Source organism: Vicia villosa, linkage group LG4 (assembly GCF_029867415.1).
Source record: "Vicia villosa cultivar HV-30 ecotype Madison, WI linkage group LG4, Vvil1.0, whole genome shotgun sequence".
In the NCBI taxonomy this organism is placed as follows: Eukaryota; Viridiplantae; Streptophyta; class Magnoliopsida; order Fabales; family Fabaceae; genus Vicia; species Vicia villosa.
In genome coordinates, this window is record NC_081183.1 from 192,245,990 (window position 1) to 192,267,645 (window position 21,656).

General features: G+C 32.1%; 5 protein-coding genes across 5 annotated transcripts; 3 read left to right on the forward strand and 2 right to left on the reverse strand.

The window, feature by feature from the left end:
* The first annotated feature begins 708 nt into the window (after window positions 1-708).
* LOC131598602 (F-box/kelch-repeat protein At3g23880-like) lies at window positions 709-1,878 on the forward strand. Its single transcript, XM_058871184.1, has one exon. It carries the CDS (start codon window positions 937-939, stop codon window positions 1,876-1,878), a length of 942 nt encoding a protein of 313 aa, XP_058727167.1. The 5' UTR covers window positions 709-936.
* Window positions 1,879-4,128: 2,250 nt separating this feature from the next.
* LOC131598603 (F-box/kelch-repeat protein At3g23880-like) lies at window positions 4,129-5,298 on the forward strand. Its single transcript, XM_058871185.1, has one exon. The coding sequence runs from the start codon at window positions 4,129-4,131 to the stop codon at window positions 5,296-5,298; it is 1,170 nt and encodes a 389-aa protein (XP_058727168.1).
* Window positions 5,299-11,805: 6,507 nt separating this feature from the next.
* LOC131598604 (F-box/kelch-repeat protein At3g23880-like) lies at window positions 11,806-12,954 on the forward strand. The gene has a single exon (XM_058871186.1). It carries the CDS (start codon window positions 11,806-11,808, stop codon window positions 12,952-12,954), a length of 1,149 nt encoding a protein of 382 aa, XP_058727169.1.
* A 414-nt stretch (window positions 12,955-13,368) lies between these two features.
* On the reverse strand, window positions 13,369-14,178 carry LOC131598605 (uncharacterized mitochondrial protein AtMg00810-like). Its single transcript, XM_058871187.1, has 2 exons — window positions 14,101-14,178; window positions 13,369-13,965 (listed from the first exon to the last, which is right to left on the reverse strand). The coding sequence occupies exons 1-2, from the start codon at window positions 14,176-14,178 to the stop codon at window positions 13,369-13,371; spliced, it is 675 nt and encodes a 224-aa protein (XP_058727170.1).
* Window positions 14,179-14,236: 58 nt separating this feature from the next.
* LOC131598606 (uncharacterized) lies at window positions 14,237-16,236 on the reverse strand. The gene is made up of 5 exons (XM_058871188.1): window positions 16,099-16,236; window positions 14,912-15,179; window positions 14,739-14,829; window positions 14,636-14,652; window positions 14,237-14,439 (listed from the first exon to the last, which is right to left on the reverse strand). The coding sequence occupies exons 1-5, from the start codon at window positions 16,234-16,236 to the stop codon at window positions 14,237-14,239; spliced, it is 717 nt and encodes a 238-aa protein (XP_058727171.1).
* Window positions 16,237-21,656: the final 5,420 nt, after the last annotated feature.

Consider the following 21,656-nt stretch of genomic DNA (forward strand, 5'->3'; position numbering starts at 1 on the left):
GTTTTTTGAAATTAATGAAAAATTTATTTCTTAAAAAAAACATGTAAGAAAAAATTATTCAAAAATTTAAAATTTAAAAGGTAATTAAATAATTTCCAAAATTTTAGAAATTAACAGGACTAAAACTGCATGCACACAAATTTTATAGGAACAAAATATGCCATTATTTTAATAAGGACTAAAAATAAATTTTGAGATATTTATAAAGACCAAAATCATATTTAACCCTAAAAAAAATCAAAAATTAGAAATATGTAGCCTCGGCTTAGCCATGTCTAATGAATTAAATAAAATAATTTTAAAATATAACTATAAAATGGACTTTTAGCGTTTAAATAGTGTGGGTTAGGCCGAGGTTACTTAGCGCTCATGTCAGTGAGTGATGCTAAATCTGCAATAAAATTGCATTTTTCTAGTATTGAAAACCGCAAAGAGAAAGGAATGATTCCAACGCCATTAATGTTTCTCATACGAACAAAAAAAAATAACATTGCTCATGTTTGGCAATTTCTTTTTTCACCGTTATGATGAGGCTCACATTTCTGAAAACCCGAAATGGCTCTCAAAATTTTTTAGGGATACTCCAAAAACATTCATGAGTCCATTTTTAACTATTTTAACCTAGCCACCCCAATTTTGCCACAAATTAATTCGGAGATGTATCTCCAAAAATATTCTCGAGACCATAGGGTCAGCCGTAGGGTTCAACTTTTCAACACATGATGAGTATCGTTCTTCCATCTAATAGGGGGCATAAAATCAATGCGCCGTCGCCAGTAACCCTCCCGGAGGAACTCATCGTCGAAGTTCTATCCCTCCTTAACGTGAAATCACTGATGCAACTCAAATGTGTGAGCAAGTCTTGGAACTCAATCATCTCCGATCCCTTTTTTTGTCAAAAAGCACCTTGATAAATCTTCACGAATTCCACACATCATGCTATTCTTGGCCCATGTTATCGACCGTTGCTTATATGTCTCACTCCGTCTCTTCCCCATAGGCGGTTTACTTGAGAATCCGTCAATTGATATCTTCAAGAAAGATTCCAAATGTCAAAGAATGGAATGGCGTTATCCACACCGTGTTATTGGTTCCTGCAATGAATTGGTCTGTTTATTGAATTCTCGTACGAACGAATTCTATCTAAGGAATCCAGCCACCACCAGGCCATTCTCTGAGAACCTAGTGTCTTATCCCCTTACTTTTCAACATCAAAAATTCAGATTTTTATTTGGTTATGATAATTTAACCGACAAATATAAGTTGGTGGCATTCCATTATAAAGAGGGGGTGAGAATTTTCACTTTCGGAGATAATGTTTGGAAGAATATTCAGTGTTTTCCTGTCTCCTATACCATTAAGAACAACGGTGTCTATTTGAGTAATAGTTTTAACTGGTTTGCTGTTGTCGATAACAAAGGGTTTTATAACAAGAATCTTAAAGTTGAGCAACTCGTGATTATCTCACTTGATTTGAGAACAGAGAAATATACACAGTTTCAGTTCCCTCGAGAGCTTGATGAAGTACCGTCTCTTGTGCCTATTGTTTGCAAGTTGATGGACAGTCTATGTTTTTCTCATTACACTAAGGATGGTAGTTTTGTTATATGGCAGATGAAGGAATTTGGAGTTGAAAAGTCATGGAATAAATTACTTAAATTTGATTATCATTCTCTACCGGATTGCTTCCCAAATATTCTTAACTTGTCGCCATTACACGTTTTTGAGAATGGGGATTTGCTGATATTGGCAACCAATGTTGGAAAACTAATTCGTTATTATAGGAAAGATAATAGAGTAGTATGTAATCCTGCATATAATACCAATTACCTATATTTTGTCATCCCTCATGTGGAAAGTTTAGTTTCAACTTTTTGAAATAAGTTCCTCTTACATTTTACTTGTTCAAGTTTTATGTAAGTTCATCTATATTGTTTAATGCCTCTTTCTGATTATTCCATTTGTCACATTGTCACAACTTTGGTTTGTTTGTATTTTTGAATGATTAACTATTCACTATTTTCATTAGACTCAAACTCTCTCATACTTATTACTTTGTTTGGAACTTGATTATATGTACATTAATATGTGTTGGATTGGATGTTCTTATTTTCCCCCATTTAGAAGTTACTTACTTACTTTAATGCAAAAGTCTTTACAAAACAAGTGCATGATATTTTGAGGTTCTTTGTGTTAAATGCAATAAATCCTTGGGCTACTCAATTCGTCTAAGTTTATTTCATGAGTTTCTTCCTGGATCCAATAACATTTACTAGCCGCAAAACTTGTACCTTTTTCATAAAAGAAAGAACTTGGATTCAACTGGTTTCCTGGTTTGTATAAGATAATCTTTTTGGTTTATTGCTTTTATTCAAAAGCTATTAGTGTCTTATCTCCTGCCTAAGGAAGATGCATTCTATATGGTAGTAACAGAATTCCCACATGACTGGGAGAATATGTTAGATCCCTTTGAACTATAGCTAATATCTACTACAAGAAATATCTATTTCCTCTAAGAAATTATTCGATATTCTTTGGTTTACCTCTTCAAAAAGCTCCATTTGTTAAATATTTCAAAATAAGATTTTATTTGGTTGAGTATGATTTTCAAAGGATTGCTGATTTTTTTTACTTAAGTTGTATAGATTTTTAGTAAGTTGCTAAACTAATGTAAATTTATAAAAAGGATTGTTAATTTTAGGTAAGTCAAAGATGCTATTAATGACTTATCCATTTTTAATGCAAAGTTGATTAAAACCATGACTTCTTTTATATAAAAAAAATGCTTTTCATAGACAGATAAAATTCATCCTTAAAAGTGACATCTGTGATCAATGAAAACACAAAGTGATGATAGTAAAATTATTGCCATTAAGAATCTCTTAAGTAATTGTTGTATGCCGACCAAAGGACGTAATAAATAAATAAGGGAAAACAAACTATACAAGGATAGAAAATTTTACCCCCACTCACTTCTTCCTAATAACATATCTCCACCGATAAGATTCATCTGACGGATATTTGCGTCTCACATCTGTCTTCAAATTTTAGTTGCTAACAAATTCCTTTTTAAAGGATTTTAACGCCTCATTTTTAGGTATGAATTTCACTCCCTATTGATATTACACTACTCACTCTCCCACTTACTTGGATGTCGGAGTACTCACCTTCCATGTAAGTTCCGCTCTTCCAAATAGAAACTTTGCACAATTGAAACACTACATCAATTCAACCTTTCAGTCATCATTTTGTTCTCAAACAGTACATTGTTCTCAAATCCAGATCTCCTTGTAGATCTCGAACTTTTAAATAATATTATCAAATTTTTAACTATTTTAACAATTAAGTATCTTCATAGATGCATCTCTGAATATACTCCATAAAATTTTCACCCAACTATTTGTGTTTATTTTGTGTTAAAATAGTGCGTCTGGAGATTGATCTCTAAATATTGAGAGCTAATTTCGACTTTTATCCAAAAATTTGAAAGAACCTATCAAAGTGGGAAAAGAAATTGCCCTAGCTAGACAGACAAGGTTTGAATTTGGATGGAAGAAAGCCCAAAGGCCTAAATGTTATTATATGAAAAATCAAACAATTAATGAAATTTCATTTATTTAAAAAATATATTAATATTAGAAGATTTTATAATCATCCGAATATTCTTTCCGAATTATTTAATATGATTATTTTGGTATAAAATTAAATTTGTGAAAATAAAATCAATTTTTAGAAATCGTTAGTTGGTTCAGTGGTGATTGGCCTTGAACATGATAGGGAGAGCCACGGTTCGATTCCCGCAATTGTGGTCGGAGGGGGGCTGGAGCCACTTGATACTGACACCCAAACCGGACTAAACGGTGGTGATAAAAAAAAATAATAAAATCAATTTTGTGGTGATAAGAAAAAAAAATCAATTTTGAATCCTAAAGCTCCCATAAAAACCTAAAATAAACTTCTTTTATATAGGATAGCCTAAAATTCTTTTTACGTGCGTAGAAAGATTTATATCATACTTATATATATATATATATATTTTCTGTTTTAGATAACTGTTATTTCAATTGATTTATAACAAGCTTATATATTAGGGTTTAACTTTTCAACACCGTTCATATCACACCTACGATGATGAGTATGGTTCTTCCATCTAATAGGCAGCATAAAATCAACGCGCCGTCGCCAATAACCCTCCCGGAGGAACTCATCGTCCAAATCCTATCCATGCTTAACGTGAAATCACTCATGAAACTCAAATGTGTGAGCAAGTCTTGGAATTCAATCATCTCGGATCCCTTTTTCGTCAAAATGCACCTTGATAAATCTTCACGAATTCCACACATGATGCTATTCTTGTCACATATTATCGACCGTTGCTTATATGTCTCACTCCATCTCTCCCCCGTACGCGGTTTCCTTGAGAATCCGTCGATTGATATCTTCAATAAAGATTCCAAATGTCAAAGGATGGAATGGCTTAGTCACCACCGTGTTATTGGTTCCTGCAATGGATTGGTCTGTTTACTGAATTATTGTAAGAACGAATTCTATCTATGGAATCCAGCCACCACCAGGCCATTCTCTGAAAACCTAGTCTCTTATCCCCTTGCTTTTCAGCATCAAATATTATATTACAGCGACTCGAAAGTTTCATTTGGTTATGATAATTTAACCAACAAGTATAAGTTGGTGGCATTCTATTCTAAAGAGGTGATAGTTTTCACTTTCGAAGATAATGTTTGGAAGAATATTAAATGGTTTTCTGTCTCGTATACTATTAAGAATAACGGTATCTATTTGAGTAATAGTCTTAACTGGTCTGCTCTTCTCGATAACAAGGGTTTATATAAAGAGAATCTTAATGTTGAGCAACTCGTGATTATCTCACTTGATTTGGGAACAGAGACATATACAAAGTTTCAGTTCCCTCGAGAGTTTGATGAACTACTGTCTCTTGTGCCAATTGTTTGCAAGTTGATGGACAGTCTATGTTTTTATCATTACGCCAAGGAACATAGTTTTGTTATATGGCAGATGAAGGAATTTGGAGTTGAAGAGTCTTGGACTAAATTTCTTAAATTTGATTATCATTCTCTATCTGATTGCTCTAGAATAGTTGATTTGTTGCCATTACATGTATTTGAGAATGGAGATATGCTGATATTGGAAAACAATGTTGGAAAACTAATTCGCTATTATAGGAAAGATAATAGAGTAGTATGGAAACCTGCACATACCAATAACTGTATGTTGTTTTCTGTCATCCCTTATGTTGAAAGTTTAGTTTCAACTTTTTAAAGTAAGTTCCTCTTACAATTTACTAGTTCAAATTTTTATGTAAGTTCATCTATATTGTTCAATGCCTTTGTTTGATTTTTGTCACAACTTTGGTTTGTTTGTATTTTTGGATGATTAACTATTCACTATTCTTAATTGACTCAAACTCTGTCATACTTATTCAAATATAGTAAGTAAACCAAATTATGTTATTGATTCAAGCTTGTATTAATTAATTTCATTTGCTTCAAAACTTTCTTATAGCCTATGATGCATAGGTACGGGTACGGTGCTCGGTGCCGGTATAGGTACTGGTATGGGATACGGTATTTAAAAAAAAAAGTTACAGGTACATTAATAAAAATAAGAGTTTTAATTTCCATATGAAAAGTACGAGAAGAGATCTAAATTGTTAGGTTCACAATAAAACTATACTATAAAAATTTTAAAAAATCAAAAATAATGTTAAGGTACAATAAAGAAGAAATTAAAAAACATAAATATACTATATCGATATCTAAGAAAATCACAAATTTCACTCGAAAGGAAATAATGAAAAAAAATATCCCAAATACAGTACGTGTACCCGGTTTCAAAGCTTATATAGGAATATGATTATTTGTGCATTAATATGTGTTGGATTGGATGTTCTTATTTTCCCCCTTTTAGAAAGAACTTGGATCCAATTGCTTTCCTGGTTTGTCTAAAACAATCTTTTTGGCTTATTGCTTTGATTCAAAAGCTATTAGTTTCTTATCCTGCAGGAAGATGCATTCTCTATGAAAGTAACAAAATTCCCACATGACTGGGAGAATATGTAAGATCCCTTTGATGAAGTAATAGTAATAATCATTGACATTTTTATATTAACTATTAGCTATATTGAACTATAGCTAATATCTACTACAAGAAATCACTATACCCTCTAAGAAATTATTCGATATTCTTTGGTTTACCTCTTCAAAAAGCTCCATTTGTTAAATATTTCAAAATAAGATTTTATTTGGTTGAGTATGATTTTCAAATGATTTGCTGATTTTTTTTTTACTTAAGTTGTGTACATTTTTAGTTACTTGCTAAACTAATGTAAATTTATAAAAAGGATTATTAATTTTAGGTAAGTCAAAGATGCTATTATTAACTTATTCATTTTTAATGCAAAGTTGATAAAACACCATGACTTCTTTTATATAAAAAAAATGTTTTTTTTTTACACAGATAATTTATATGTGATCAATGAAAACGCAAAGTGATGATGGTAAAATTATTGTCACTAAGTATATGTTAAGTAATTGTTCTATGCCGACCAAAGGACGGAATAAATAAATCAGGAAAGCAAATAATACAAGCATAAAAAAATTTGAAAATTTCTTTGGCCACCTCCCTATGGGGGTCACCCCCAGCGAAAATACCAAAATAACCCTGCTTCGGAAATGAACTTCCGAAGCGCTTTTTTTTTGAAAAAATTGACTTATTTCGGAAGTTCATTTCCGAAATAATGTTTTCGGAAATGAACTTCCGAAATACTGCGATTTCTGCAGATTTATCAAAACACTCCCCCTCCCCCAATCATTTACCCTAAATCAAAACAAAAAGTGGCAAAGGCGAAAATTTGTGCAAACAGAATTCCAAAGCTGCATCAAGGCTCCAATCACACTGCTAAACAACATTCAAAAGCCCTCAATCCTAACACTTTGTAAGTTTTGAAATTTTTAGATCTAGTTTTGTGATGCATGTTATTTAGGGTTTTAATTGCATAAATGATATATGGTTAGGTTGTTAGTAGTATTTAGGTTGTTTAGAAGCATTTTGATTTGGTTTGAAGTTTGGTTGAGGGGTCTGCCATGGAAGTTGCAGAAAAGTGCATCGCAGGGGTGTTTCGGAAGTTCATTTCCGAAAACACCTCCCTCCCAGTTTTCGGAAATGAACTTCCGAATTGTATCAGAAGTTCAAATTTTTTTGTTTTTTATTTTGTCTCGCATATTAATCGATTTCAACTGTTTACAGGAACATGTCAGACAACCAACAAGCACGCAGGACTGCGTCTTCTAAAGAGGGCGCTAAGGGAAGAAAGGGTTCTTCAAAGAAGGAGGTGAAAGAGGTGAAGGAGGTGAAGGAGGTGAAGGAGGTGAAGGAGAAGAAGAAGCTTTTGACTGGTTCTGCTTCTCGTCCCCTGGGAGTCCATGGCTCGGACGCGCAGGCTCAGCGTTCAGGCGTGATCAACGCTGATGGTTCTGATACTGAGTGGGATGAAGATTGGTATAATTATCTTCATTTGGAGGAGTTCGCTCGTCGAGAAGAATAACGTGTTTTTATTTTGTTTGATGTGTATTTTGTAACGCTCGTCGGGCAGAATAACATGTTTTTGTTTTGTTTGACGTGTTTTGTTTTGTTTTGTTCGGATTTCAGATTGTATCGCACAATGTTTTTGTATTGGATTTATCATGTTAATAAAAATACGTACTACTATAAGTAACAAATGACGGAGGAGGTGTAACCGGGGCCGGAACATATGACGAAGGAGGTGGATGTCCGGAGGAAGAAGAACCGGAGGTACGTCCACCGCGAGACAAAGGAGCCAATCATTGTAAGCTATAGTTTATCATTATCATCTGGGGACGTCATTTCTAAAAAATCAAGATTAAAAATAATAAGATTTTTTTCCCAATTTTTTGTAATGACGTCCCCTGATGATAATGATAAATTATAGCTTACATTGATTGACTCCTTTGTCTCGCGGTGGACGTACCTCCGGTTCTTCTTCCTCCGGACATCCACCTCCTCCGTCATATGTTCCGGCCCCGGTTACACCTCCTCCGTCATTTGTTACTTACAGTAGTACACCTTTTGAAATTTGGAAGCCTTTTTTTCTCCCCACCACTCTCTCATCCCCACCTACCCGTGTTCAACAATATGTAACTTTAATTTTATGTAATATTATCGTTGTAATCTTCACCCGATTAAATAAAGCAAATTGTTGTTGTTTTTCATTTTATTCTGTCCAGACATATTTTCGGAGGTTCATTTCCGAATTCTCCAAGGGGGTGCGTTCGGAGATGAACTTCCGAAACACCACATTTTCTGAAAATGTAACTTTATTTCGGAGATGCATCTCCGAAACCAATATTTTATATTAAAAAAAACACGTTTTCGGAAGTTCATTTCCGAAAACACCTTTTTTTCAAAAAAAAGTACCGTTTCGAAAATGAACTTCCGAAACAAGGGGTAATTTTGTAAATTCACCAGGGGTGGGCAAGAAGGTTAGGAGGTGGGTGAAGAACCCTCACTCTCTTCATCCTAATAATATATCTCCACTGTCCAGATTCATCTAACAGATATTCGCGTCTCACGCTCGTCTTCACATTTTAGTTACTAACAAATTCCCTTTTAAAGGAGGTTAGCACGTCATTTTTAGGTATGAAATTCACTCTCTATTGACTACTCACTCTCTCACTTACTTGGACGTTAGAGTACTAACCTTGCATGTAAGTTCTACTCCTCTGAATCAGAACTTTGCACAATCTCAAAACACTGCATCAATTCAACCTTTCAGTCATCATTTTGTTCTCAAATAGAACATTGACACCGTATATGAGAATTGATCGATCTTTGATTCCTGCGATTTTAACGATCTACTAATCTCAAATCCAGATTTCCTTCATTTGAATCATAGATCTCGAACTTTAAATAATATTATCAAGTTTGTAGTCTAATTCCTCTCACTAGAATTATCAAGCAATGGCACCATCAAAAGTTGTTGCCGCCTAACGACGTGTTTCCGCAGCAGCTGAAGCAGCAGGAAATCTTTCCCCGCATCTACGTTAGATAGATTGCCAAACCTCAATACCAATTCTTTCTGATCTTCCACCACCAGACCTCGTGCAACCGGGAACGATACAAGGAACTCCTCAGTTTCCCCCCTCTAGTAGGGTCCGCTCCATAGTTCACATATGAAAACTTTACACCAAACCACCGCTACCTCAAGCATTTATTGGGTGCGAAACACTTCCTGAACTTTTTAACGAAATATTTTTGATGATTCATCAACAAAATTCTCATAAGAGAGCCTAAAAAAATTGTCGTGAAGAACAACACCATACAGGAAGCGGCCTCGCGGAAGGTCATCAAACCTAATTGATGCATGACAATGATCTATGCAATGATTTGAATGTTTCAACACATACCCCTATGATGGTTCGTGGATGGTTAAAACTAAGAAGGACTCTTTTGCAACAAAGCTTCTTGTCTAGGAAAAAAGGGTTATTATATAAGATATTATGCAAGCGTAATTTTTCGACACCCGCTTCAAACTTAACGATTGCAGATGTACGACATGGCGTGCTTGAGCAGCTAGATATATGGAGAACTCTTGACTCCTATGTAGCCTATCTTGCCACAGTCAGCCGGATCTCTGGAGGAATTTGCCTCAACATAAGTTTGGAAGCATCTCATGATCTTGAGATGGCGTGCCCCAATACTTTGAACGGATTGGCACTTATTCAGAATTCCACGCTTGATCAATTGATCCTTTGATGGAATTCGATTGAGAAAGTATCTCCACCCGAAAATAATATGTTCATTAAATATCTACAATTTACCTTTGATTACAGAGTTTTCGACACTTTCCCTTTAAGGTGATCAATTCCTGAAGTGATTTGCCCCTTATAGGACCATTTATGGATGATCAAGCTCTTCCACTAACTGCTTATTGTTGAAATTTCTTTGATGATAAGTGCTTACTTGCAAATAAAATTATTTCTTCAAAATGGCAATTTTTACGCAATGCCCATGCAAAAGTTGTACAAGAGAAGTTGTACAAACCTCCTAGAGCCAAAGATATATTAGGAAACGTTGTGCAAACCGCGCATAGTCGAGATATACCAAACACTCATTTGTGGATATTTATCGTCGTGATGTCGGCATGTCCCTAACATGTCTCTTAAATCTCATAATAAACGAATAATTGTTCTTATGACCATTGAACGACATTCAATTGCCTTTGTCTCGCTTGTGTCTTATCAAGGGTAACAAACCACTATAAAAATGAGAGACTTCAAACCAAGGGCCAGTTTGTTTCAACTTTAAAAAAATGGATTTTTTCTTTATATTTTTGAAATTAGATTTTCTAAAACCGTTTTTCAAAATATTACAAGTTTTTTTATATTCGTTTTTTTAAAACGAAACACTAATTTTGAAATCTTATAACATAAACATACATAATTGAAGACCAAAACTTTGTCAAAATCATAATTTTTCAAAAAGTCGTATTTCAAAAATGATTTTTATGAAAATCTATTTGAAATAGCTTCAAAATTAAGTGATTTTTTGAAATTTTGATATCCAAATTTTTTCCCCATAAATAGATGAAGTACCTAAAATCACATTTTAAGAATAACTATTCAAACAAAATTTTCATTTGAAGCTTTTATAAAAAGTTTCTTTGTAAAAAAATTTTTCGCAAAATTTGTTAACACTATAAAAATCATTTTTAAAAAAAACCAAAACAAACTGCCCCAAAAAGTAGACTGAGATCGTTAAGCAGAAAGTTACCCATCATAACTCTCTTGTGACTCTATCTAACTACTTTCAGGAGAGTTATAAAATTGGTTTTCTTTACGTGAACACTATGAAACACATTTCATCACCTAAAAATAAAAATAAAAATCGTCTTAATTAAATACCACCAAATTTATTTGAGTTTGATAAAAAAATATTAATTAAATCACAATAATTTTTTGCTGTACAAAAAGTCTTTAAAATTATTTTAAATCTCATTTTAATAGACTCCAAAATCAACATTGTTGAGAGACTAACTTGAATTAATATTAAAATAATCATTCGAGTAATGATTGAAAATTATTTAAAGAAATCTCAGAACCAGAACGAAGAAAAAAATTATTTTGGTATAAAATTAAGGGCCTTTTTGTTTTGGATTTTTTTAAAAATGATTTTTATAATGATACATAATTTTGTATAAAAAAAATTTACAAAGAAAATTTTCATAAAAGCTTATTGTAGGTATTTCATCTTTTTATTGAAATTTTTTTTGAATATCAAAATTTCAAAAAACAAATTAATTTTGAAGTTATTTCAAATAAATTTTCATAAAAATCATTTTTAAAATATCATTTTTTGAAAAAATTACGATTTTGATTATGTTTTGGTCTTTCATAATATTTGTTTATGTTATATAGGATATTTTGAAAAAATTACGATTTTGATTTTTTTTTTATAATATTTGTTTTTATGTTACATAGGATGTCAAAAGTAATGTTTCAATTTAGAAAAAAACGAAAATAATAAAATTTGTAATAATTTAAAAAACGGTTTTATAAAATCTATTTTAAAAAATATTAAAAAAAAATTTTAAAACTAAAACGAACTAGCCTTAAATTTGAGTCTATGTCCCAACCGTCCCATAAAGATATAAAAGTCAATTTCTTCCATATAGTGGAGCTTAATATTCTTTTTAAGTAACTGTTGTTTCGGTTTTCCTCTCTACCGTAAGGATTCGAGTTTTCAACACCAATGAGTATCGTTCTTCCCTCAAATTCGCGGCATAAAATCAACACGCCGTCGCGAGTAACCCTCCCAGAGGACCTCATCATCGAAATCCTATCTCTGCTTAATGTGGAATCACTCACGCAACTCAAATGTGTGAGCAAATCGTGGAACTCAATCATCTCCGACTCCTTCTTCGTCAAAATGCACCTTGATAAATCTTCACGAATTCCACACGTCGGCCTATTCTTTTCGCACCATGGTAAATTTGTCTCACTTCATATCTTCCCCATAAGCTGTTTACTTGAGAATCCGTATATCTTCAAAAATTATTCTAAATACCAATTGATGAAATTGCGTCCTTTCTACAATGTTATTGGTTCATGCAATGGATTGATATGTTTACTAAGTTCTTGTAAGAACGAATTTCATCTATGGAATCCAGCAACCAACGTGCCATTCTCGGAGAACCTAGGCTCTTTTCGCCTTTCTTTTCAGCATAAGAAAACCTATTTTAGATTCTCATTTGGTTATGATAATTTAACCAACAAGTATAAGTTGGTTGCGTTCTCTTCCAAAGAGGTGAGAGTTTTCACTTTCGGCCATAATGTTTGGAAGAATATTCAGTTTTTTTCTGCCTATCCCTATCATTACCGTAAGAATAACGGTGTCTATTTGAGTAATAGTTTTAATTGGTTTGCTCTTCTCAATAACAAATGTTTTTATAACAAGGATCTTAACGTTGAGCAACTCGTGATTATCTCACTTGATTTGGCAACAGAGACATATACACAGTTTCAGCTCCCTCGAGAGTTTGATGAATTACCGTATCTTCCGCCAATTGTTTGCAAGCTGTTGGACAGTCTATGTTTTTATCATTACACTAAGGACGGTGGTTTTGTTATATGGCAGATGAAGGAATTTGGAGTCAAAAAATCTTGGACTAAATTCCTTCAATTTGATTATCATTCTCTATTTGATTGCTCCGGATGTACGGTTCATTTGTTGCCATTACACGTTTTCGAGAATGGAGATATGCTGATATTGGAAATCAATAATGGACATCTAATTCATTATAATAGGAGAGATAATGAAGTAGTGAAAACTACATATATCATTGACATAAGTCTGTCTGCTAGCATCCCATATGTTGAAAGTTTAGTTTCAACATTTTAAAGCATTGTCTAAGTAAGTTCATCTATGCTTTTTAATGCATTGTCTGATTATTCCATTTGTCATAATTTTGGTTTGTTTGTTTTTGAATGATTAACTATTGGCTATTCTCAGCAATCTCTGTCATATAGTAAAATTAACCAAATTATGTTATTAATTCAAGTTTGTATTATTTTCATTTGCTTCAAAATTTTCTTATAGGTATATGTAGAATAAATTGGATGATCCTATTACTTTGTTTGGAACTCGATTATTTGTGCATTAATATCTGTTGGATGTTCTTAATTTGTTTACACCAACTCAAGTACATCCATACTGATTCAAGAATAGAGATTTTTTTCTTTCTCTCTTTCATAATTATAACCAGTGATCGTAATACAAAGGCTGTTATTGTCTTCATTTTGCTTTAAATTTGAATCATTCAATGTGTAAAACAATTTTGCCATTGTTAGCCATTGACTGTTTCTGTAGTGTCCTGTAGAACAGCCCATTGTCCTTAGTACCTTGCAAGTAACTAAAAATTCTTTTTGCGGCCAAGAGATGAATCTCTGTGGGACATTCCATGTACCTTCTAATCACACTTACATCATGCTTTTTATCTGGTCTTGTTGCTGTCAAATACATTAAACTTCCCACTATTTGGTTGTAAATAGTGTCATCAACCTTCTTTCTGCCATCATCTTTGTTTAACTTCATACCAAACTCAGATGGAGTATTTACAGGATTACAATCCTTCATTTGAAACTTGTTCATGATATCTCGTACATACTTCTTTTGAGAAATAAAAATTCTAGTAGAAGATTGCACTACTTCAATGCCAAGAAAGTAATGCATCACGCCAAGATCAAACATCTCAAATTCAGCCATCATGGATTTCTTAAAACATCCAAACATGGCTGTATTATTTCCAGTGTAGATCAAATCATCTACATATAAGCAAACAATGAGCATTTTTCCTTCATCTTCAGTCTTTGTGAAAAGTGTATGTTTATAAGGACATTTTTGAAATCCTTCCTTCAAAAAATAAGTTTCTATACGATTATATCAAGCCCGTGGAGCTTGTTTTAACCCATATAGAGCTTTCTTTAACTTATGCACTTTGTGCTTATTGCCAAGCTTTACATAACTAGGAGGTTGATCGATAAATACCTCTTCTCGCAAATCTCCATGGAGGAATGTTGATTTTACGTCCAACTGGAAGATAGGCCATGAGTTTTGAGCTGCCATAGCAATCACCAATCTGATTGTATCATGCCTTGCATCAGGAGCAAAGACTTCTTTATAATCAACACCAAAATCCTGCTTTGTAGCCCTTAGCGACCAATTGTGCCTTGTGTTTGTCAACCTCACCACTCTCCTTCAGCTTTGTCTTGTAAACCCACTTTACACCAATTGTCTTCTGCCCTTTTGGAAGGATTTTAGGGAGATCATCGTTGATGTGCAATTTGGTAACGCTGAATGTGTTGGAAACAAATAAAGGATATTTGCCTAGGCAAATCCAGAAAAGATGAATTAATAATGTGTAATGGCAATACGAATAATGTAAACAAAAAGTTTTAGTGAAAAAATATACTTTCCTCTTTGACTCTGGAAAACTGCAAAACAATAATCGTTGGTATTGTGAAATCTTTTCTTGAACTATAGAAATCATGAAATTGGACCGCATAAATTTCTCATAATGTACAATTAAGGATGTTGTTTCTGCAAAAAAGAAAAGATTAATTAAACACGGTTGTTAATATCAATTCATTTTTTAAAAGAAAGTTGGAAGTAAAAATTGTTTGTACCCCAAATCCTTAAGGACCAAATTGATCTGCTGTTTTTTGTTCGAATTGTGCATCTGGGTGTATCCAATTTCCACAACGATTCCTGTGATATCTACAAATGGATTGGAAACGACAAAAATATGTTATGTTTAGGCAGTTAGGATATAATATAAAAGATTCATTTAGGTGCATACCATTCAACACATCCCTATTTCCCTTGTTGGTAAGGATATCACCAAAAGGAGTGAAGATAAGTGGTTTTTGTGGTATGTCGTGTTTGTTCTTGTCAGATACAGAAGTACCACCAGTGAAAGTTAAGATATATTTATGGTGGGAAGGCTTGAACATAAGATCATTCAAAGTAACTTGGAAATTTGAGATGGTATATGTGTTGTTAACCGTTAAAACATAATCATAAGTATGTTTAAGCGCACTTGGTACTCTGCAGTGAATATCAGTACCCTGAAATAAATACAAATCAAATTCAGTTTTAAATAAACATGTAATATTAGTAGGTAATATCAAAATGAAGTGTATTATGAACTCTTATTTGAGTAATACAATAAGGTCTAATGTGAACCATGTAATAGTAACAACATGTGTGCTAGAAAAAAACAGCAACAGCCAAAAACAACAACAGCGTTAAAACAATCATCCAGGTTGGTCTATAACCAAACACATCGTGATCGATTTTGTTAGTGACCAATTTAAAATATTTTTTTACATCAGTTTATCATCCAATTTGAAAAGTTATTATATTCTATACTGGATGAATGTATAATGGTTTTATGACAAATATAAAAAGTTCTAACCAAACAACATTTTTTCTGATTTACATATATAGTACTTACAGATAGTGACAATTCATAAGCAGGACTTTTTCACTGCTGATAACGAAACATACTCAGGTATTGTTTTATGGGCGATGTCTGAGATGGTAAAGAATCCAAAGGTGATGGAAGTTCATAAAGTGTTTTAAGTTTCCTTATGCAACTTTTCATGCACGTTTAGTATTACAACGAAGTGTTTAATAAATTACAATAAGAAATGCACTTCAGTCAATAATATCACATTAGCAGCCAAAACCAATATTTCCATTACTTCTAAATATTTAAGTATTTAACAGCCAAATCCAGTAGCATTTGGTGTGTGTAAGAAACAACAGCAGCAGCAAAAAAAGCGAAAAAAACAACAACAGCAAAAAATTAACAGCATCCAAAACCAGTGTTTCCATTACTTCTAAAGAATAAAACGATAATAAACCGTCAAAAAAGTAGAAGTATGAGTAAACCGTACAAAAATTGCAAAACAAACGTGAAATCTGAAACGAAACCCTAATTGTAAATGTCAAATATTTTCATCAAATTAATAATCGGCAAACCTCTTTATCAACCAGAATTAGTTCGAAGTGCTCTTTGGTCTTTGATAAAACTGTCCATTTGTGATGGATTCTGACCGCGATTTTCCAGAGTTCCTTACTTTCATTGATTTCCTTCAATTTCGCACAAGGTCTTGCCATAGTGAAGCTTAGGGCCGGTAGTATTTGTTGCGTAGAGAGATGGAGAAGAAATGGATGTATTTGTTGTGGAGAGAGACAGAGATATTTGTTGGTGAGACAATTGGTAGGATTGTGTGTGCAGGAAAGGAAATCTCTTGACCCACCTCCCTACTTTCTTGGTCACCTCTGGCGAAATCCCCAAAATGTCCCCTGTTTCGGAAATGCATTTCCGAAGTCACTTATTTTATGAGAAAAAAGGTGGTTTCGGAAATGTACTTCCGAAAACACGAAAAAAAAGGTGTTTTCAGAGATGCACTTCCGATAACACCCTTTTTTTGGAGAGGGGTGTCTTCGGAGATGCATATCCGAAATATTCCAATTTTTTGTCTTGGAATGTTTCGGATATACACTTCCGAAAAAATTCAGTAATTATTAAAAAATTAAAATCAAGGTGAATCAATACAATTAATAAGGTATAAAATCAATATGAATCAATAAAATAAGGTGAATCAATAAAATCAAGGTGAATCAAAATTTCCTAAACAATTTTAAAGTTAAAAATTATTTTACTAACTTATATAAATTAAAAACATTCTAATTTCATAAGTAATTTTATAATTATATAAAATTAAATATAAAATTTATTCATTAAATAAAATTAAGACAAAATCGTTTTTAAATTTTTTTTAACTACATGAAAAATTATATTTTTTTCATGATTAATTATGAAAAATGATTTTTTTTTATCATAATTCATTATGAAAAATGATTTTTTTATCATTATTATCATTATTCTTACTTGATCTCTTTCAATATTATTATCAATCGTTGAAACATGAATTGAAATTATTCATAACTACAGTTTAATAATTGGAATTATTTTAAATTTTTTGTAATTGAAATTATTTTATTTTATTTTAATTAAAATTATTTTAAATTTTAAAATATGAATCAAATTAGAAATATATAATTATTATTATTCATAACTCATAAATTATATTATATCAAATCTATGATATGTGAATTAATTAATATCCCAAAATATTTTTTGGGAGGTTTTTTCGGAGATGCATCTCCTAATTAATCAAAATTTCAATTTTGGGATTTTTTCGGAGATACATCTCCGAAGTCTGAAAAAATCTTAAAGAAAAGGTGTTTTCGGAAGTGCATCTCCGAAAACATCCCCATTTGGTGTTTTCGGAAATGCACTTCCGAAGTCTGGGAAAATTTAGAAAAAAAATACTTCGGAAGTGCATCTTCGAAAACACCCCCATTTGGTGTTTTCGGAAATGCACTTCCGATGTCTAGAAAATTTTTTTAAAAAAAAATACTTCGGAGATGCATCTCCGAAGCAGAGATAAGTTGGGATTTTCGCTGGGGGTTGCCCCCATAGGAAGATGGACAAAGAAATTTTCGCAGGAAAAGCAAATAGGTAACGTGTGTGTTCATGCTAGCAGCCGAAAAATAGCTTTTTTGCATGCTGTGTTATGGTTTCAAGAAAACTTTGGGGAAGAACACGGGTTTGATAGTCGTGTAGAAGAGAAAATAGGTTTTGGAAAAATAAATTTGGTAAAGTGGGTTAGATTGTCGTGTAGAGGAGAAAAGCAGTTTGGGAAAACTTAATTGTTATTATTACTATACAAATAAGAAAAAGACATTTTCCCCCGAAATTATTTATTTAGACTAAATTAATCAAAGGGTATTTTTGAGAAATCCAGAACAGTAAATTTTCTTATATTATAGATTTTCTTATATTATAGATTGTCATTTGAATCAATTTCATATATTCGATTCTTAAAGTTTTCAATGATCATCTATAGGGGTGATCAAAACCAAACCAACCCAATAGAAAACCGCAAACCAAACCAAACCAAACCGAAACCGCAAAAAACCGCATTTGGTTCGGATTAGTTTGGGTCATCTTTTAACAAAACCGCACGGTTTGGTTCGGTTTGCGGTTTGTATTTTGTAAACCGAACCAAACCGAATCAAACCGCATTATGTTACAACCTAAATTTTACTTAACTCACATCCAACCAAAAATTAAACCTATTATACCTTTGCCTTATGATTACCAACAATTTTCTCATCCTTACACATATAATTTTAGTCCCGATCTTCTCAAATCTCTAATAACATTATCGCACATTCTTTGCCACATACATCTTCCTTCTTCTTCTTCTTCTATAATCTCTACTCTCTTATATTCTTTCTTTTTCACCTTCTATTTTTATGTAAATGTTTCGTATTTCAGTTTCGTTTTTATCGCACATTTTCTTCTCTAATCTCTCAACACATTTTTTTTCTTTTTCACCTTCACTAATCTCTTGTCTCTTATATTATTTTGTTTCATTATAATATTTTTTATATTGTTTTACGTTATTATTTTATATTTAATATTCCACTTTTTTCAAATTTAATTTTTACATATTAAATGGAAAATTGTTGTCAAAATATGACAAGTTTTGTTGTTATTTGATAGTGTATGAATGTCTAAATACAAAATTATGTTGTCATCTATATGTGTATTATGACTCAATAAAATTTTTGTAAAAAACCGAACCAACCGAACCAAACCGCATTAGTTTGGTTTGGTTCGGATTTTTTTTAAAAGCCAACCGAACCAAACCAACCCGCACGATTTTTTCTCTTGCGGTTCGGATGATTTTTTTCGTCAAAACCGCCCAAACCGCACCGCGAACACCCCTAATCATCTATAACAATTTGAATAATAAAATCAACTTGTATTATAAATTTATATACAAACAAATTAAATTAAACAATTTATAAATAAAACACATTATATTAAAATCAATTATAAATTTTTATAATAAATTAAACCAGAATTTGAACAAATCAGCTATAGATATACAGGTAAATCAAATCAAATAGTGATTCGGCTAAGTATTATAAATCATTCATATAATCCTAAAGATTAATTGTATGAGATTATATTTTGGTGTAAAATTGAATTTGAGAAAATCAAATCAAATTAAATTCCTAACCGTCCCATAAAAACGTAAAATCGATTTCTACTCAATATTTTTCCTTAAATAATCGCAATTTGAATTGGTTTGCACTTGCAGTTAGAATTCAACATTCTCAACTCCAATGATGAATTTGCCGCACGAAATCATCTCACCTTCCCCAGTAAACCTCCCGGACGAACTCATTGCCGAAGTCCTGTCGTGGTTTAACGTAAAATCACTCACGCAACTCAAATGTGTGAGCAAGTCTTGGAACTCAATTATCTCCGATCCATTCTTCGTCAGAATGCACCAAAAAAAATCTTCACGAATTCCATACATTATTCTCATATCGTCACACAAATTCAACAATTCCACATTTGTCTACCCCATAAGCATTCTTGAGAATCCACCAATCGACATCTTTACAAAGAATTCTGAATACCGATTGATTGAATATTGTCGTCACATCCGTGTTATTGGTTCATGCAATGGATTGATCTGTTCACTCAATTCCCGTGAAAATAAATTTTATCTACGGAATCCTGCAACCACCCTATTACATGAAAACTCAGCCTCTTTTCTCCTTCCTTTTGACTATTCAGATTTCGCTTTCAAACTCTCATTTGGTTATGATAATTTAACCAACAAGTATAAGTTGGTGGCGTTCTCTTCGGAAGAAGTGAGAGTTTTCACTTTCGGGGATAATGTTTGGAAGAATATTGTGTTTTTTCCTGTCTATCCCTATTCTAGTATTAGGAATAGCGGTGTCTATTTGAGTAACAGTCTTAACTGGTTTGCTCTTCTGGATAACAATGATTTTTATAGTAGAAAAAATCTTAGTATCGAGCAATTTGTGATTATCTCACTTGATTTGGGAACAGAGACATACACACAGTTTGCGTTCCCTCGAGAGTTTGATGAAGTACCGTTTCCTCCGCCAGTTGTTTGCAATTTGATGGATTGTCTATGTTTTTATCATCACACCAAGGATAAGGAACTCAGTTTTGTTATATGGCAGATGAAGGAATTTGGAGTTGACAAGTCTTGGACCAAATTTCTTAAATTTGATTATCATTCTCTATTTGATTACTCCATGATTATTCAATTATTGCCATTACATGTATTCGAGAATGGTGATATACTGTTATCGGTAAGCATTCAAGGACTACTAATTCGCTATTCTGGGAAAAGAAATGTTGGACAGCTAATTCCTTATAGGAGAGATATGAATAACATAAGTATGGGAGATGTGAATAACATAAATATGTCTACTGTCATCCCTTATGTTGAAAGTTTAGTTTCAACTTTTTAAATTAAGTTCCTCTAACAATTTACTTGTTCAAATTTTAATGTAAGTTCATCTATGCTTTTTAATGCCTTGTTTGATTTTCTTATTTGTCATAGCTTTTGTTTGATTGTATTTTTGAATCATCATTGACTAGTTTCAATAGACTCTTCTTGTAATTTTTTTATTAATATATAGTAAGATGAACCCAAAGTATGTTATTTATTCAAGCTTGTATTAATTTTATTTGCTTCAAATTTTTCTTATAGGTTTATGTAGAATTAACCTCACGATCCTGTTACTTTGTTTGGAATTTGATTATTACGAGCATTAATATATGTTGGATGTTCTGAATATGTTTACACTAAAAAAAATGGCTGCACTTTTGAGAATTAACCATTCATGTTTTCCCAGTTTTTTGTTCTTTTTGGTGTTTTTTAGTTTCATTCTTGTGTGGAATAGAGGTTTCTTTAAATCAGATATTTACATAACTTCAAGCACAAGCATTATTGTGTCACACTTATATCCATTTATTTATAGCTCAATTGTCAACATTGAAGTGAGAATGAAAGGTTGTTTTTGTCTTGTTAACTATTAGTAACAAACCCGTGCGTACGCACCTGGTCGGACACGCGCATTATTTTCACATATAGTAATTGATTTTTATAAAAAATATATTAATAAAAACAAAATAAATTTTTGAAGTACAGAAATATTTTTATTCAAAATAAATTATGAGTTGTTTTTGAAAATAAAGTTGCATGGAATTTAGTAACTCTTTAACAACTAAAATGTAGGATTAAAAAGAGAAACTAAAAGAGAGTTAAAGCTTATGAAAAAATATTGTGACATTAAAAAAAGTTGAAAAAAAAAAACAAAGTTGAATTTCTAACAAATACAGTAATAAGGAAATAATAAAACAAAAAAAAAAATTGACATCATTTATAAAAATACATAAATCAGTAGTATATATTTTTCTTATATAAAAATAATATCATTTATAAATATAATTTAGGTTAATAATAGATTATTTGTCCGTATTTTGACATCATTTATAAAAATATTTGAATCAACAAAATATTTTTTCCCGTATACCAATAAAAATTTGATTCGGTAACATCTTTAAAGCACATAACATTGTCAAATCCAATGATAAAATATCAGCATAATTTGAGTTAATATGATTT